Genomic DNA, 16688 nt, shown 5'->3' with positions numbered 1-16688 from the left:
ACCTAAGTGATGTTAGGGGGTTCCAGCCTTCTGTTCATCTTCGGGCAGTCAGATTTATCACGGGCCATTTTAGCAACATCATCTGGACTTTGGGTGACCCACGTTGAGCCTGCCTTTACCGGGTCAGCTGGTGCTCCTTCCTGTCCTGAGCCTGGTGGGATCCTTTTGCTCACTGCCACCTCCCCCCACACCCCCTGGCCATGGTTGTGGCGGTCATCAGTTCCCCGAGGTTACTCTCTACCAGTTGTACTCACCGTGAGCTGGCGAGGACACTGAGTTGACATTTATTGTGTGGAACAAACAGCATTAGCCGGACAGCGGAGGAGGAGGGACGTCAGAACACCTTTGGGTGAAAATGCCTTGGTGGGACCTCTTGGAGATTGTCCCTGCCTGGGGGAGATTGCCTTTTCCACAGTTTAGGCTGAGCCAGAGCAGCATTTGGGCTCAGGGTTTGCACAACCCAGAGACTCCTTGAATCCACTGGAGTGTTTTTCATTTTTTAAAAAAACAAAGGAGCAAGATCCCGCTCCAGCCCCCAAAGGTGAGTTTTCTCTTCCTCCATCTAAATGGAGAAACTGCTGACCTTGAGACCTTTACATGGCCGTTTTCTTCATTTCTTGACATCATAGTTTCAGGAATTTGAGGATCCGACCTGAGAATGCCTGTTATCTGTGCTCCGTTGTTAACCATTCCTCAAGAACCCTTCCCTTTGCTCATGTGGTCACCAGTGGTCTTCTCTCGAGAATGACACAGCTGCCTGCCTCTAGCCCAGGGACCTGGGACGGTGGGGGTTGCTCCTGGGGGTGCCGTCCGCTAACCTGCTCCCTTGGCGCAGCCTCCATCCTCCCCAAGGCGGAGGTTTGTGTCCGGAACCACGTCCAGCCGTACATCCCGTCCATCCTGGAGGCCCTCATGGTTCCCACCAGCCAGGGCTTCACAGAAGTGCGGGATGTCTTCTTCAAGGAAGTCACCGACATGAACCTGAACGTCATCAACGAGGGTGGCATCGACAAGCTGGGCGAGGTGAGATGGGCCCTGGGTTTGGTTTTGGGTCTGGTCTGGCCCCCGTCAGGCCCTCACTGTGATGAGGGCAGGCCCTTTCCCTCCTGGGCATAACCTGTGAACAGAGTGTCTACAGGAGGCGTGGAGCCGGCCACGTCCATAGATGCCATTTTTGTGCCCCTCACAGATGGAGCCGGCCCCTCTCGCTTCTGAGTTAGCTGGTTCTCGGGTTGAGCGGCCTTCCGCAGGCCCCATATCGGGGTGGTCTACTGCCCGGAGCCCCACATGGTTGTCAGGTCTGGGAGATAGAATCGGCCCTGTGACCTTAGCTTCTTCTCCACCCCAAACTGAGGAGTTCCATTGACAATAATAATCATAGACTTTGAGAACCACAGAGGACCCTGGGGATCACGAAAACCCATCTCCAGATTTGGAGGCTGAGGAAACCAAGGCTCAGAGCTGGTGAGCGATTTGCCCAGGGTCGCCCAGCACTCAGGCCGGCCTGTCTCCACTCACTGTGCTGCCGTACCCGTACCTCCTGCCTGCAGATTCTCCTCTTTCCTCCCAGTTCCTCCAGCGCTTTCCCTGGTGATCACCACCCCCAGATGGCCTTCCCTGGCGCCAGTGCCAGCCCTGGAGCCTGTACTCAGAGGGCCCAGGGGCTGCGGGGGCTGCCCGGCCCCTCCGGTGGCCCCAGCTCAGGTCCCTCGTGTGTCCCTGCCTCCCTGCAGTACATGGAGAAGCTGTCCCAGCTGGCGTACCACCCCCTCAAGATGCACAGCTGCTACGAGAAGATGGAGCCGCTGCGGCTCGACGGGCTGCAGCAGCGGTTTGACGTGTCCAGCATGTCTGTGTTCAAGCAGCGAGCCCAGATCCACATGCGTGAGGTGGGCACGGGGCTTGCCAGCGCCCTGACTATCCCCGCAATCCTGCACGTTGTCTCCTGCTCCGATCTCTTGGCCATGCTCTCGGATCTGTTTGGATGCCTGTCCCGCTGTCCACCTGGCTAAGTCAGACTCACCTCTTGGGTCTCAGAGACCCCTTCCTCCAGGAAGCCCTCCCTATTCCCTAAACTCCTTCCCACAGGGCCCAGACGCTCTGTTCCCCTGGGGCAAGGAGGGGTGGTGCTGGTGCCTGGCAGCGAGCCAGTGCTCTAGACCCAGCATAGGAGTGAGCTAGTGGAGGAGTATCTGAGTGCCTGGGCACCCCTTCCTCCCAGGGGGGCACCCCTCCTCCCGGGGGGCACCCCTTCCTCCCAGGGGGGCACCCCTCCTCCCGGGGGTCACCCCTCCTCCCGGGGGTCACCCCTCCTCCCAGAGGTCACCCCTCCTCTCAGGGAGCACCCCACCTCCCCGGAGTCACCCCTCCTCCCCAGGGGGGCATGCCTTCACATGCCCTGTGGTACGCCCTGCCTCCAGCAAATGGACAACGCTGTGTACACCTTCGAGACCCTCCTGCACCAGGAGCTGGGGAAGGGGCCCACCAAGGAGGAGCTGTGCAAGTCCATCCAGCGCATCCTGGAGCGGGTGCTGAAGGTGAGCTGCCCCCCCAGGCCCTGCCCCTCTACCCCGGGAGGGAGACAGGGGCCTGGGTGAGACGGGGGTGCTGATGGAACCCCTTGACCCAGAGCTCCCCACGCCCCGGCCCCTCCTTCCCGGCAGAAGTACGACTACGACAGCAGCACCGTGCGGAAGCGCTTCTTCCGGGAGGCGCTGCTGCAGATCACCATCCCATTCCTGCTCAAGAAGCTGGCGCCCACCTGCAAGTCGGTGAGCAGCCCTCCGCTCCCGCCTCCCGCCCACCGCCCGCCGCCCAGAGCCTGACCCGCAGCCCTGACCGCCCCTCTCTCTGCCCCCACGCCCGCCCCGGCCGGCAGGAGCTGTCCCGGTTCCAGGAGCTGATCTTCGAGGACTTTGCCAGGTTCATCCTGGTGGAGAACACGTACGAGGAGGTGGTGCTGCAGACGGTCATGAAGGACATCCTCCAGGGTCAGTGCCGCCGGCTGCAGAGCCGGGTGGGGCTGCCCTGCCGTGTGGCCCGCTAGGACTCTCACTGCGGGAGGGTGGCGGAGGGTGGGCGCCCAGAGGCTTCCTGGTGGGGTCAGCTAAGCTACAAAGGGGAGACTTAGGCCGTGGGCTGCGGTGGGCCCACTGTGCGTGGTATGGGTCGGGGGCAGTGTCCGTCCCAGTGCCTTAGGTTCGTTGAGGGTCCTTGGCACTTTGGGGAGTGTCGGGTGAGTGGTGGGGGTTAGGGTCCCACCCCTCGCTTCCCACACTGAGGCCTCGAAGAAGCCTGGTCTGGTCGCAGTGCCCACTCAGGCCGAGGGGTTGTGACGTGGGGCACACGGTGCGGGGTGTGCTGGGGGCCGTCAGCCCCCCGCTCAGTGTCCCGTCACCCCTTCCTGCCCCGCAGCCGTGAAGGAGGCCGCCGTGCAGAGGAAACACAACCTGTACCGGGACAGCGTGGTCATGCACAACAGCGACCCCAACCTGCACCTGCTGGCCGAGGGCGCGCCCATCGACTGGGGCGAGGAGTATGGGGGCAGCGGTGGTGGTGGCGGGGACCCCGGCGTCCAGGAAGCAGCCCCCGTCTCGGAAAGGCGCCGGCGTGCCAAGCAGGTGGTGTCCGTGGTCCAGGACGAGGACGCGGGGCTGCCCTTCGAGGCTGCCCCTGAGCCGCCATCACCCTCGTCCCCGGACAGCGTCACCGAGCTCCGCGGCCTGCTGGCCGGGGATCTGCGGGCTGAGAGCCCCCCGCTGGCCGGCCCCCTGCTCAACGGGGCCCCCGTGCAGGAGAGCCCCCAGCCCGGGCTGGCCCCCGAGGCCACCTCACCACCCGCCTCACCCCTCCGGCAGCTCCCATCCGAAAAGCTCGTGGGCCTCGAGCCTCCCAAGCCCAGCGACCAGGAGACCGGCGAGCAGGTGTCTGGCCCGGGTGGCCGCCCCCCAATCCACACCACCACCGAGGACAGTGCCGGGGTGCAGACCGAGTTCTAGGCTGGTCGCCCCCGGAGCCTCTGTTGGACACAGCACGTGGGCCACTCCCTCCGGGGCCCTGGCTTGGCTCTGGGCAGGGAGCACGGGATCTGTGCCTTCCGGGCGGCGCGGGGGCAGGGCTGGTGTGGCACCAAGGGGGCTGGGCAGGGATGGGCCCACTTGAGTCACTTTATGGGTTTGGTCACACTTGGTTGCTCTGTTTTCTCTTCTGTGGGATGATCGTGGCTTTCCTGCTCCTGGGGGGAGGGGGGCTGGGAGCACTCGGTGGCCCTGGCTCCGAGTCCGCCCTCCCTGCCTGCCTGCCTCTGCGGCCCGTTCCCCTCGTGGGTCTTGCCATCTGTGGAAGGAGGGCGGTGAGAGCTGCGTCCACCGCCTGGCTTCCCCCATCACTGAGGGGGCCTGTTAGAACCAGGAGACCTGAGCGCCGAGGCCCATCTCTGGGCCCCTGAGGCCAGTTTTGGAGTGAACTCTGGCCTGGCTCTCCCACCCCAGGTGAAGGGACGTGCAAGGAGGGGGTCTTGAGGCTGGGGGGGGGGTTCTGGGGGAGGGCTGCCTCTCGAGGTGGGGTGGGAACAGGAACAGCCTGGAATGTGCTGGTCTGGGGCAAGGACGTGTCTGAGGGAAGGAGGGGTGACCTCTGCAGAGGTACTGCTGGCGGGGTGGGCGGGGTGCACTTGGGGGGTTGCTGGAAGCTGAGCCTCTGCTCGCCTCTACTTGCTGGCGTCTGGTCTCTAGGAGTCCCTCTGTCCGGCTGGGCTGGGGATGGGGACATTGCTCAGTGGCAGGGCTGGGCGGGTGTGGACGCTGTCTTCTCCGTGGGCCGCTTCCAAGGTACACGCCGTCCCTCGAAGGAGCTGGTGGGGCTCGGGAGGGGCCGTGGCGCCGCAGGACACCACGAGCATTTGGGGAGGCTGGGGCTCTAACGCACCGCACCCTGACAACTCCAGGACTATTCATATGGCCCTGCTGTTCCCTGCCCCTCCGCTCCTTGTTCCTGAGGGTGAACGTTAAGTCGCAGTCATCCCCAGGGGCTGGGGCCACCTGGTTTTCCCAGGCCCTCTCTTCTGCTTTGAAGGGAGGGCAGACAGGACAGAAACCTACTCCTTCAGGGTCCTCACCGCCGCCCCCCGCCCCCCAGCCCTGCATCTCCCATCCCCTGGATCTGTTTCCTGGGCCAGGGCCTGGGACTCATGGGATGTGCGGCGCTGGCTGGTGCTCAGGGACCCCCTTCGAGTCCCCCGCAGCCCCAGTCTCAACGCCGAACTAACCTCTTCCACCAATACATTCCGTCTGAAGACGCTCTCCTCTGGTGCCTTCTCTTGGGACTTTCCAATCATCCTTCCCAGATATTGTATTGAAAATATTATGCAAACTGTTTAAGCTTCTACTAATCAATAAAGTGCTTTATTTAAAGCCAGTGGCCCATGTGTGATGCTGGCTGGGTGGGAGACCTGGGCTGGAGACGGGCCTCTGCACCTTGACTTTCGGGGCTCGTTGCTTACAGGTGCACGTGACCAGAGTTCTCCTATGAACCCATTTTCCAGAGGAGACAACTGAGACTCGGTGAGGAGGGGCACAGCAGGTAGGTGACTAGCCTGATGGCAGCTCAGACAGCTTCCTCTGCTGGGGGTCTGTGCAGGGTGGGCCTCTGGCAGCTTCGGGCAACGGGGAGGGCAGCTCCTTTATGGCCATAGTGGGTGGGCTCACACTGGATCCAAACAGTGATGCCAGTGTTTAAGACTCCTGCTCACAAGGCGAGCACTCCAGAGTACTTACCGCGGGCTGTGCGCGTTACCTGCAGGACGAGGTAACCTCCGGGGGATGGGCACCATCATCACACCAGTGTGTAAACTGAGGCCTGGGGGCGCGGGGAGCCTGGGCAGAAGTTCTGGGTCATGGAGACACCCCCCCGCCGCCAGCTGGTGGGGACAGGCTACCCGTTGGGTAGGCACCTTGGGGGACGGTGGCCAGTGGCCAAAGTTCTGTCAACAAGGGCAGAAATGAGAAAACGGGGGTTCAGCAGGGTTTTTTTTTTTGCTGTTGACTTTGGCAAGTCATCAAACCCAGCCTCAGACTGCTCACCTATAAAAAGGGGCCTCGTAAGGCTTTCAAGGAGACCTGCCAAATGCCCTGCTCTGCAACGTGGCCCTGCCCATCTCGGGCCGCCATCTCCCCTTTTAGCTGAGCGGAGCTCAGGAGGGTGTGTGTATGTGTGGGGGACCTGGAAAGCAGGACTCGGTCCACAAGGGGCTGTTACCTGTTTCAGCCACAGGACTGACCAGCCCAGCAAGGCAGGGAGAGGGCCTGGCCCTGCGTCCCACCAGCTCTCACGCGGGGCCTGGGATGAGCCCGCAGTGCCCCCTGGTGGCCACCGGCCTGGGTCCGGGCCTCCTACTGTCCCTCACTGAACAGGTGGGGCCATAGGGTTGGAAGGCTGGCCAGGGTCCGAGTTACCTGGAGGCAGAGCAGGCGCCCCAGCAGGCCTGCCTCTAGCCCAGAGAGAAAGCTGCCCTTGGCTCAAAACGATCTGCCCCAAAATGCACGACCAAGTTCAGCTCTGCTGCAAGCACCAGGAGCACGGCTCCCTCTAGACTTGTGCAGCGAGAGACCTGCACAACTGCACGGGTTCGGAGTCAAGATGCTTCTGTCCTGGTTGCAGGGCCCCGGGCCCCCTGGTCTGGGGTAATGGTTACACAGCACACAAAGTGGTCCACACGGCCCCATCTGCTCTGAGGACTTTCCAAGTCTGTCTCCTCCTGAGCCTAGTCTCTCCACCTGCAAAAAGGAGGTGTGGGTAAATTCACACACCTCACCCCCACTTCCCCCCTCCCTGGGCTCCACCAGGGCCCAGTGACGACTCAGGAGGAGCAGGCTGGAGATGGGTTTATTGACGTTCCTGCTTCAGGTCTTTGAAGCTCAGGGTCTGCTCCTGAGCTGCGTGGGGAGAGGAGGTGCAGGTCTATGGAGCAGAGGGGCCCAGAGCTCGGGGCGGAGCGGGGTGGGGGAAAGCAGGGAGGGAGGCCAGGAGGGGCTGATGTTGCCCAGGGCACCAGACCTGCTCTGAACACCTCCTGGCCAGTTGATCCCAGGACAGGCCACAGCGGCCACCCCTACCCTGGGCCAGGGCTCCCACCACCCCTGCCGAGTGGGACGGCACTGCCCGGGTTCCCCTGAGGAGGAAACCGAGGCTCCAGGAGGGGCTGTGACCGCCGCGGGCAGCTGGGACCCTCAGTGCTGGCTCAGAGGTGGTGTGGCTGTAGCTGCTCCCACCCCAGACCCTGTGGCCCTGCTGCGAGGGGTCCCCCCACTCCCTCTACAGGACTTAAACTGCTCCGTCCTTGGGCAGGAACGCTCCTGTCTCAGCCTGGCCCAGGACGGGGCTGGGGGGGCCAGACCAGCCCATGGGGAACAGGAGGGAGTGGAGCCCCGGGCCCGAGGGTGGCCGAGGCCGGCGCTCAGCTGCTGTGGTAGATGCGGAGGCGCTGGGCGATGTCCTGGCGGCACAGCGGGCAGGTGCGCAGGGGCTGGGAGCACGGCTGGCAGCAGCAGACGTGGCCGCAGTTGAGGAAGATCACCTGGGCCTGGGGGTTGCGGGCAGCGTGGGGACGTCAGGGCCCCACCCCGGCCGGTGCCCCGGCCCCTCATCCTTCCCCCTGAAGATCTGACCACACGGTCGTCAGACTCCATTCCCCGTCCGTCACAGGATCCCACCGCCCTCCCAGGACACGCTCCATGCCCCTGCCCTCTGTAGCAGCCATCTGGGGTTGGGGGGAGGGTGGTCCATTGCCTGTCTCACCAGCCCTGCTGTTAGAGGATGTGCAGGTTGCTCCCAATTTAGGGATTTTTATGCACTTTGCCTCAAAATGACCCCAACCTTATGGTTCACAAGCCGTGGACATGTCCATGCTTTGCCTCTGCACTTCCTCTTTTTAGGAGAGACAGGAAGCCATCTCTGGGGCCCAGAGCAGGGGTTTGGTTAAATTCATAACCAAGTCCTCCCCAGCCCCCGTATCATGGCATTCTCCAGGGCCAGCAAAGACCACAGGGTAATCAAACTGTTAACATGTGGCCTTTGCTAAGTAGGATCATGGTGGAGGGAACAGGGGTTTATTTTATATGCTATGTTGTTTAATTTTTTATAACAGCTGTTAGTTTTGTTTTTAAAACTAAGAGTTTTTGAAAAAAACCTCTCCAGAGAAAATTTTGTTGATATTTAATGACTTGGGAAATTTCCCTGCATGAATTTAAAAAACTCTTCTGTAAAAAAAAAAAGAAAAAAGGCCCAGCAAATGCTGTCAGTATTGCTCATGTTTTGAGTCTTGGGATCATGGGTCATTTTAATTTCCTGTATTTTCCAAAATTTCTAATGAACACAACATATTTTTAAACTCTCTGCAGAATGAATCACCCATGCCTGAGAGGGTGGCAGGTGCTGGACAGGCGGGTGCGGGGGGATGGTGGCCCCAGGGGTTGGGCCCGTCACCCCTAGACTTACCTCCCGTTCCAGGCACACCACACACTCTGAGGTCTGTACCTCCAGCAGCTCTGCGGGGGGAGCCGAGGGTCTCACTGCTTCAGGCAGCTCCTCAGGGGCTGTGGGCAGGACCCCGCCCTCGGGTGGCTTCAGCAGCTCTGTGGGGAAAGACAGAGGCTGAGCCAGGGTTCTGACTCTCTGACCCCGTCCCTCCCTGGCCCAGCCTGCCTTAAGTGGACAGAGAGCTGGAGGTTGGGGGGGGGGTGCTCCCACACACCCTCTTGTTTCTCTGTGCTGAGCCTCATTCCCCATCTATAAAGTGGGAGGGCCAGGACCCTGTGCAACCGAGTCCTCTCACCCCTAACACACCCTGAACCCCTCTGGGCTACCCTGCCACCGTCACAGATGAGAAATCAGGGAGGGAAAGCTGCTTGCCGAAGGCCAGAGGGCCACCTGGTGGTGGGGCCGCCAGGCCAGGAACCCTGGGTGAGGGGCTCTGGCGGGTGCCTGACCTTGAGCGCAGATTCTCCACCAGGGGCCCAGGCACAGGGGACCCAGAGGAGCAGGGAAAGGACTAAATAGCTCTCAAGGCTGCGCGCCCTGCCCTGGGAGAGACCCCAGCACACCCACTGCTCTGCCCCAAGTCAGCATCCTCTGCCCGGGCCCTAAGTCAGCATCCTCTGCCCGGGCCCCAAGCGCCCGAAGCAGGACGTGAGAATCCATCTCTCATCACACCACGTGCACCAGTGACACCCGAGTCTCTTCATCTCTGAGCCCCCTCCCCTCACAGCACATGTTGTTCAATTAGTCTGTGGTTTAAATTACAAGTAGTATTTCTGATAACTGGGAAAAAAAACCTTAGGATTTCTTTTTTTTTTAAAGCTTGTCACAACCCCCTAGACCTTCTAGGGGCCTCATGGTGCCCCGCAAACCACCGCTGTAGGCGCGGGGGGAGGCACATCTCTATTTCATGGAACATATGTTGAGTCCTGGGATTTGGAGATCTGTCAGGAAGATGCCTGAGGATCTGCTGCCCCTGAGCTAAGAAGGAGCTGTCCCACCCTGGCCCCTCCCTGGAGGGCGGCCACGGTCAGGGAGAAGCCCTCAGGGTTAGGGTTAACCTCTCTGCCTCAGTTTCCTCATCCCTCAAAGGAGGGCAGCAGTGGCGCCCACCCCGTGGGGCTGCACAGAGGAGGCCTGACACGGTGATCGTGTCAAATGCCTGACACCTGTCCTGCTCGGCAGGCAGAAGACCCTGACTACTCCCCACACCCCTAACCCCACCCACAGTCCCTCCTGCCCCCACTCAGCCACAGCTCCTCCCCAACTCCCAGTCCACACCACACACATCTCTGTCCACACACACACCTGCCCTGTGCACAGTGCTGGGCACCTGTGGGCACTGGGTCTGGCGGGTTTCTCCCGCTACTCCAGGGACCCTGAGTACGTGGTTCCTGATGTCAGTAGGGTGGGTTTAGGGAAGCCAGGAGGGTCCCTCCACCACCGTAGGAAAAGCTCATGTTTTCCATTTTGGGGCCTATTTTTTCCCATTTATAAATGGCTCCTTTAGGAGGTGAGCTTAAGGACTGGCAGGGGTTGGAAATGGCCCTACTCGTCCTGAAAGGGAAAGAGGTGATGCTCCAGCCACGCCCCCGCGTAAGGGCTCTGCTAGGAGAGGCTAGGCGTCGGTACCTGGCTGGGTCCTGGCCGCGTCCAGCAGCTCCTGGGCTCTGCGCAGGATCTCGTGCTGCAGGCCGGCCTCCGAGACGCCCATCTGTGAGAACCAAGGGGGTGGGTCAGGGCCTGGGCACGGCTGGGCAGGGGGCCTGTGGCGCAGCACAGAGCCGCCAGGACCGCCTCCTCCCTGACTGCTGGCACCTTTGACTAGACACATGGAGGCTGACCGGCCCAGCCATCAGTGTGGCAGAAGGACAGGGAAACTAGCACTGGTGACAGCCCCAGTCCAGCAAGTGCAGGGGCTGGGCCGACAGCGGTGGGCTGTCTGTTTACGCAGTCAAGTGGTTCACACCGAGGCTGGACTGCTGCAAAGTGGCCACACTAGACGCTCAGTCCCTCAGCCTCCAGGGCAAGCGCTCCTGAACTTGGGCAACATGGCCCACGTAGTCCTCCTGAGCCCCGGTGTCTGCGTCTGCCTCTGTCAAGGGACCAGGCAGTTCAGCAGAGTGGCCGACAGCACGGCCCCTGGGCTGGGCGTGGCTCCGCCATGTGACCTCAGGCAAGCTGCCACCTTGCTGTGTCTCCATGTCCTCACCTGAAAAATGACGATGACCGTACCTGCCTGCCCGGGTTATTGTGTGTGTGCTCTTTGTGAGTCCATGGACCGCAGCTGGCTGGGCTCCTCCGTCCATGGATTTTCCAGGCAAGAATGCTGAAGTGGGTTGCCATTTCCTTCTTCAAGGGAGCTTCCTGACCCAGGGATTGAACCCACATTCTTGTGTCTCCTGCACTGGCAGGCAGATTCTTTACCACTGTGCTACCTGGGAAGCCCAGATTATTATGAGGATTTGATGAATTTATATGTAAAACACGCTTAGATGTTTATCTAAAACATGCTTATATGTAAGACACGCTCAACAGTGTCAAACACTGTTAAGTGCTTGCCAGAGTCAGTATTTGTCTCTTCTGAAGAGTAAATGGATTCACACAGAGTGTACCAGGTGCAGGCAGGGCTGCCAATAGAACTGTCAGCCCAGAGTGTGGGGAAGGGACGGTCCAGATGACCTCCAAGGACCTGCCTAGCCTATGATGTGAAGATCCCATCTGACAGGGGCTGGCGGAGGGGACAATCTGGGGTCCGCAGCACCTGCAGCTCTGGCTTTTGTAGCCAGGTGACGGGGCAGACGGGGCAGGTGTCCTGGCCTGCTGGGAGCAAGGCGGCCCCAAGTCATGTGCAGACAGCAAGCCTTGCCAAGAACTGCGTGAAGATCAAGTCCCCCTTGGCCATCGGGTCAGGGCCCTGCCCGCCTCCCTAGCCTCCCCCAAGTGGCCGCCGCGGTCCACCTTGGCCAGGTCCGCAGGGCCCATCCGGCTCAGCATGGCCAGTGAGAGGCGGTGGTGGGCGAAGATAGGCAGGTAGTGTTCGGCCGACAGCTCCACCAGAAGGGCCACCAGCGGGCGCTCCAAGCCTTCTTCCTGCAAGACACACCCGTGGGGGAAGCCCAGTGCACCACAGACGGGGAAGAACCACAAGGCTGTGACTTACAACAGCACACGAAGAGTTCAGATACACGTAACGCAACAGGTAAAATGTATTCTTGGGACTTTTCCTACCGAGACGGCTATGTAAGGGCACAGAGACAGAGGCATGAAGCAGCTGGTTCACTGCCACGCGGTAAATCTGACAAAGCCAGCAACCTAAGTGCCCACCGAGGAGGGGGACTGTTGAAGCAAATGAAATCACCCAGATGCTACGTCATCAGATCCAGACACACAAGGAAATCTACACACCCGGGGCTGGAGAACACTACTGTTGAGGCTCCATTTTTATTAAAAAAAAAAAAAAAAAAAAAGGGCATGTGAGGAGGGGGAAGGGACCACCCCTGTCCTGTCCGAGCCCCTGCAGTGGTGAGCACACAGCGGGCTCCACCCGGCAGGAACTGTCTTCCCGCCCCCAGAACCAATGCCGCCCCCACCATTTCTGTGCCTGCCCAGGCCGAGGACAGGCCCCGGTGCACCGGTCACCAGAGATGGGAAGGGAATTCCACCAGACAGATCAGCGAGTTGGTGCTGCCAGGGCCCAGGGCTCCTGTGGGGTAGGCGCGCCCGCAACTCTCACCTGCAGCTTCAAGGACAAGGGTTTCTGGTTCAAGAGCCGCTGATACTGAATCAGCCAGTAATTCTCCTGTTTGGTTTCGCTTTGGGCTTCTAACTCCGTCTGCCAAGAAGGAAGCAGACACTGTTAGTTACGAGTCAGTGAATAGAAACGCTGATGGCACGGGTGGCTGTGAACGGCATGTGGATGGACCTGGTGTTTTACCAAGAACATCCCTCTCCACTAAGTCTCACTGTTTCATCTGTAGGAACCTGGGCAGCTGACATCTGGCGCCCCTGCCCCCCGCCGCCCCGGGCATCATGACTTGGAGGGGAGACACCTTCTCATCTCCCTGTGGGAAAACCAAAGCAGTAGGCAGCTGTCTCCTCCCCCCGGGAGGCTCTGCGCGTCCTCTCGGTGCCAGCAGGGGGAGAACTGGGATGCTAGGGGTAACTCAGCTTCCGGAGGGCACTTTGTCCACCTTCACCCACAAAGCCGGAGCATTGAGAACAGGAGAGAGGGGTGTCCACACAGGACATGGGCACAGAGACAGATGCACAAGGAAGTTAGCTATTCACACTGATTCCTCCACCCCATCACTCAGGCACTATTCTAGGTGCTGGGGACGGAGAAGTAAACGCAGCAACAGCAGCAGCAAGACCATCAGGGCGCTTGGTGCCAGGCTGCTGTGCGCTGGGAGATGCCGTTTTACTCAGTTCTCACAACTCTGTGAAGCAGTCTCGACGTCACAGGTGAGGAGACTGAGCGACTGGCAGAGTGATTAGCAGCCGGCCCAAGAGCCAAGGGCCGCCCCGAGTCAGAGCCAGGTTCAGACCCAGCTTGGAGCCTGTGCTGAGCCACAAAGCCGCCCAGCCAGGACCGCGGCTGCACGCTGGGCCATGGGACTGCAACTTGGGCAGCCCAGCTCCCTGGGCGGCTCCTCTTGGATCTAGCTAAGTGACACTCCCCTTTTCTGGCCTGGCCCTCTCTGGACTGTGGACACACCTCTCTTCGGGAGCCTGTGACCCTGATGGTCACGTCCTGCTGCAGTGGACAGCGAGTCCCCAAGGTCCCTGTGGGTGGGAGCCTGGCCACGACAAGACTGGCCGTGCATAGCACACGTTAACGTGGTCTGTGCCCAATGGCACAAACGTACCACCCGGGCTCGTGCGGGGCTCGGGAAGAGACTGGCCTCGGGAAGAGAATGGCCTCGCTGTTATCTGTTCCCGGCACAGGGCCTGGCCCACGGTGGAGCCCAGGGGATGTCTAGGATAACGAAGTGTTTCTAAGAACAGTTTCTAAGAACAGTGGGCTTGGAGGGAAAGCAACCCAGCGCACAACGTAGGTCTAAGAACAGTGTGAGTGCAGAGAGAAAGCAACCCCGTGCACGACATGGATGCCACACGTACCAGGATCTCCCGGAGCTCCTCTTCTCGCTGCGTCTTCTCCTTGAGCAGCTGCTGGAGCAGCGAACTCAAGGCCCAGCGCTGCTCCGAGATCATCTCCTGCGACAGAAGACCGTGGCCAGTGCTGGGAGCTCACAGCTCCCCGGCCCCGAGGTCCCTATGGTGCAGCGGCAGGACACCCCTCCAGCTGGTTCTCAGCTGGGAGCTGCAGTAGGCCTGACTCCCATCAAGGCTCTGTCCCTGATCTCAGGCTGAGGACCAGGGAGGAGAGTGGAGGTGCCCTTCTCCCCAGCCTGCACCTCCCTTCCCCAGGGTGGGGGTGGGGGGGTAAGGCCAGGCATGGGATCTAGTGGCCAATGACAGTGCAGTGATGAGAAACACCAAACAAAGGAAATGACAAGCGGCAGGGACCTTGACTTCCAGCTCACTGACTACAGAGCACCTGGGCAGAAGCAAAGGGCAAGGGGGGTGAGGAGCCCACGCCAGCCAGCATGGAGGAACGGGCATACCCCAGAGAACCCAGTCTATGTCCACGCTCCACTCCTCTCTTCCTCTTGGAATATCCCATGGAGACCCCCAAAATGGGAGCCCCACAGCTCCAACAGGCAGGAGATAGACACCCACCAAGCACGGTGGTTATGTTGGGGGTTGAGCGCCCCTAACCTCTGCATGGCTGAGGCCTGTCCCACCGATCTCTGATGGCTCCATGACACAGGCTGGGTCTAGAAGACTGCTTCTATTTTATGCAGGGGCAACCTGAAGGCCTGGGGAGGGGAGGCAACCTACCTAAGGTCACACAGTGGCAGACCTGTGACCAGGACTCCAGACCCTAGCTCTCTTCTGCATTGAGAAGCCCATGGGATAAACAAAAACTTGTCCGCTGAGGACAGACACAGGGACAGGGACAGACAGAAGGCTCTGCTCGAAAGCCGGGCACGGGGCACATGCCCTCTCACACCGTGGACCCAGCCCCTCTGTGAAGGCCTGGGGAGACTGAAGCACAGAACAGGGAAAGGGCCATCCCTCCGCCCCTCTTCCCCTCCTGGCCCAGGGCACACAGCAAGGGCCAGAGATCAGAGGAGCTGCCTGCAGGAGTGACATGGTTCCTTTCCTCCAAACATCCTGGTGATACCAAGAATGCTGTCCCGTCCGGGGTGTTAGCTGTGAGAACCAGTGCCCCAGAAGCATGGCTTGAGAGAGGCAGGGAGCTCAGTAGCGACCGGGCTCCAAAACAAAGACAACACAGAGATGGAGATGCAGCCTGGTGAGCCTTGGCAATGAAACCCTCCTTCCTCTGACCTTCCTGCCTAGCAACAAGTTGACCCACCCCTAACCTGGGCCTGCGCTGGGCCCGCATGAGCCTTCCGGGGTCGCGGCATCCTCCAGCATCACCGCCTTGTCTGCAGGAGGGCAGCTGAGAGGGGTGGGGGCACCAGCGGGAGGCCTCATCAGTGGGGGTGGAGTGGGGGGGCAGGGCAGGCCAGGGGGCCCTAAACATACCTGCAGTGCCTCTGTGTCCAGGGATTTCCTCTTTAACTCCAGCTGTGTCAGCTGCAATAACTCAGTTTCTATTAACTTAATCTAAACAGAAGATGAGACAGGGGTTTTTTAATTCACATTAACCATGGTTCCGTCCTGCGCCGCTGCTCCTGGATGGCCAAGCGGACCTAAGAATCCTTTCTGGGGGGGGCAGGGGGAGGCTCTGGAACGAAGCGGGCTGAGAACCTGGTAAACCTTATCAGCAGGGCTTTAAACAGAATTCATTATCTCACGGGGCTGAGTGTTTATCCTGGCCAGAACTGCTGATCAAAAGCCGGGCACAGGGCCAGCCCAGAGGGGGTGCCCATCAAGGTGCGTGGGATGAAGGGGCTTCCTTCAAGGTGCGGGCCAGAGTGAAGAACAGACCTGGAATTCTCAGAGCCTCTTGCCAGTCCAGTTCTCTTGCTTCCTCTAGACAGCTGTCCACAGAGGAGAGCGGAGGGGAGCGGAAGGAACTGGATTACAGTAACAATAATATAGTCGCTGTCATTTATTGAGACGGCACACGCTAGGACTGTGCTGCGCACTTTTTACGCGTCTTTTCTATTGCTTTTCCTCTGCTGTTGGAGGTATTATTGCCTCCATTTCACAGACAAGGAAACCAAGGCTCAGAGATATTAAGTAACTTGTGCAAGGACTCACAGCATGTAAATGCGTATGCCTTTTCCTTGAGGTTGTCCCTGCTTGTGGTCTCCAGGGGAACAGCTGGCCTGGTGGGTCAGAACCACCCATAATGAGACTGTCTAGGGGATCACCACATACCTCCAGGGTGTGAGTGGGGTCTTTTAGTCCTGGGGGTCAGACCCCCACAGCCAGTGACTTCTCTACTCTGTGCCTATGACCTGTGACCTTTGCCCCTATGACCGCACCAACCCCTGGTCAGAGGAATGAGATTCATGTCCGGCAATGTGGGGTTGAAATTAAAGGGGAAATAAAAAGGTAAGTTGGTTTTGGCCAAAATAGAAAAGAAGAAAAAGAAGAAGGAAAAAAAAAAAACCATGCAAAATGTGAAATTGAAAGTGTGCTGAATACGACGTGATATGCGTCCCGTAGCCTGAAAGCTCGCTTGTCTCCAGCCACCCTGCCACCTGCCTAGGGAGCGCAGTGAGCCAGACAGCCCCGCTGGGTGAGGGTTCGCCCAAGGTCACCTGGGGTTCAGCAGCGGAGGCCAAGCGAGAGCACACCCCAGGCTCCACCCACCCAGGTGGGGCGTCACCTGTCCCAGCTCCTCCATCCGGGCCTCAGGACGCTGCGGTTCGAGCCGGCTGAGGGGTCCTGCCTGGGGCTGGTCAGCGTGGGGCTGCCCAGGGGTCAGGCTCTCCCTCCCTCAGCCCTGGGCATCATGACAAGCAGCAGGCACAGGTCCCACCAGCCAGCATCCACAGTGCCGTCCCAGGCACCTCCAGACGCCCCGAGCAGGTGACGCCCCGAGCAGCTGACGCCCCGAGCAGCTGACGCCCCGGGTAGGTGACGCCCCGGGTAGGTGACGCCCCGGGTAG

General features: G+C 60.2%; 2 protein-coding genes across 7 annotated transcripts in view; one reads left to right on the top strand and one right to left on the bottom strand.

The window, feature by feature from the left end:
- Window positions 1-5088, top strand: part of NIBAN2 (niban apoptosis regulator 2) — a 54694-nt gene extending 49606 nt beyond the window's left edge. The window contains exons 9-14 of the mRNA XM_040225175.1: window positions 836-1023; window positions 1734-1889; window positions 2421-2537; window positions 2664-2771; window positions 2879-2990; window positions 3415-5088. Of these exons, the coding sequence (XP_040081109.1) occupies window positions 836-1023; window positions 1734-1889; window positions 2421-2537; window positions 2664-2771; window positions 2879-2990; window positions 3415-3998 (1265 nt within the window). The 3' untranslated portion in view covers window positions 3999-5088. The remainder of the gene's footprint in view (window positions 1-835; window positions 1024-1733; window positions 1890-2420; window positions 2538-2663; window positions 2772-2878; window positions 2991-3414) is intronic.
- Window positions 5089-6865: 1777 nt separating this feature from the next.
- Window positions 6866-16688, bottom strand: part of LRSAM1 (leucine rich repeat and sterile alpha motif containing 1) — a 34097-nt gene continuing 24274 nt past the window's right edge. For 4 of the 6 annotated variants that reach the window (XM_040225177.1, XM_040225176.1, XM_040225181.1 and 1 more), the window contains 7 exons: window positions 15151-15231; window positions 13654-13749; window positions 12269-12367; window positions 11494-11625; window positions 10165-10246; window positions 8494-8630; window positions 6866-7579 (listed from right to left, as the gene is read on the bottom strand). In XM_040225177.1, coding sequence (XP_040081111.1) covers window positions 7454-7579; window positions 8494-8630; window positions 10165-10246; window positions 11494-11625; window positions 12269-12367; window positions 13654-13749; window positions 15151-15231 — 753 coding nt within the window. In that variant the 3' untranslated portion in view covers window positions 6866-7453. The remainder of the gene's footprint in view (window positions 7580-8493; window positions 8631-10164; window positions 10247-11493; window positions 11626-12268; window positions 12368-13653; window positions 13750-15150; window positions 15232-16688) is intronic. The other 2 variants (XM_040225180.1, XM_040225179.1) reach the window with 1 other exon arrangement.

The sequence above is a fragment of the Oryx dammah genome, unplaced genomic scaffold (assembly GCF_014754425.2).
Source record: "Oryx dammah isolate SB20612 unplaced genomic scaffold, SCBI_Odam_1.1 HiC_scaffold_25, whole genome shotgun sequence".
Classification (NCBI taxonomy): domain Eukaryota; kingdom Metazoa; phylum Chordata; class Mammalia; order Artiodactyla; family Bovidae; genus Oryx; species Oryx dammah.
This window is presented reverse-complemented; position numbering and strand designations above follow the sequence as displayed.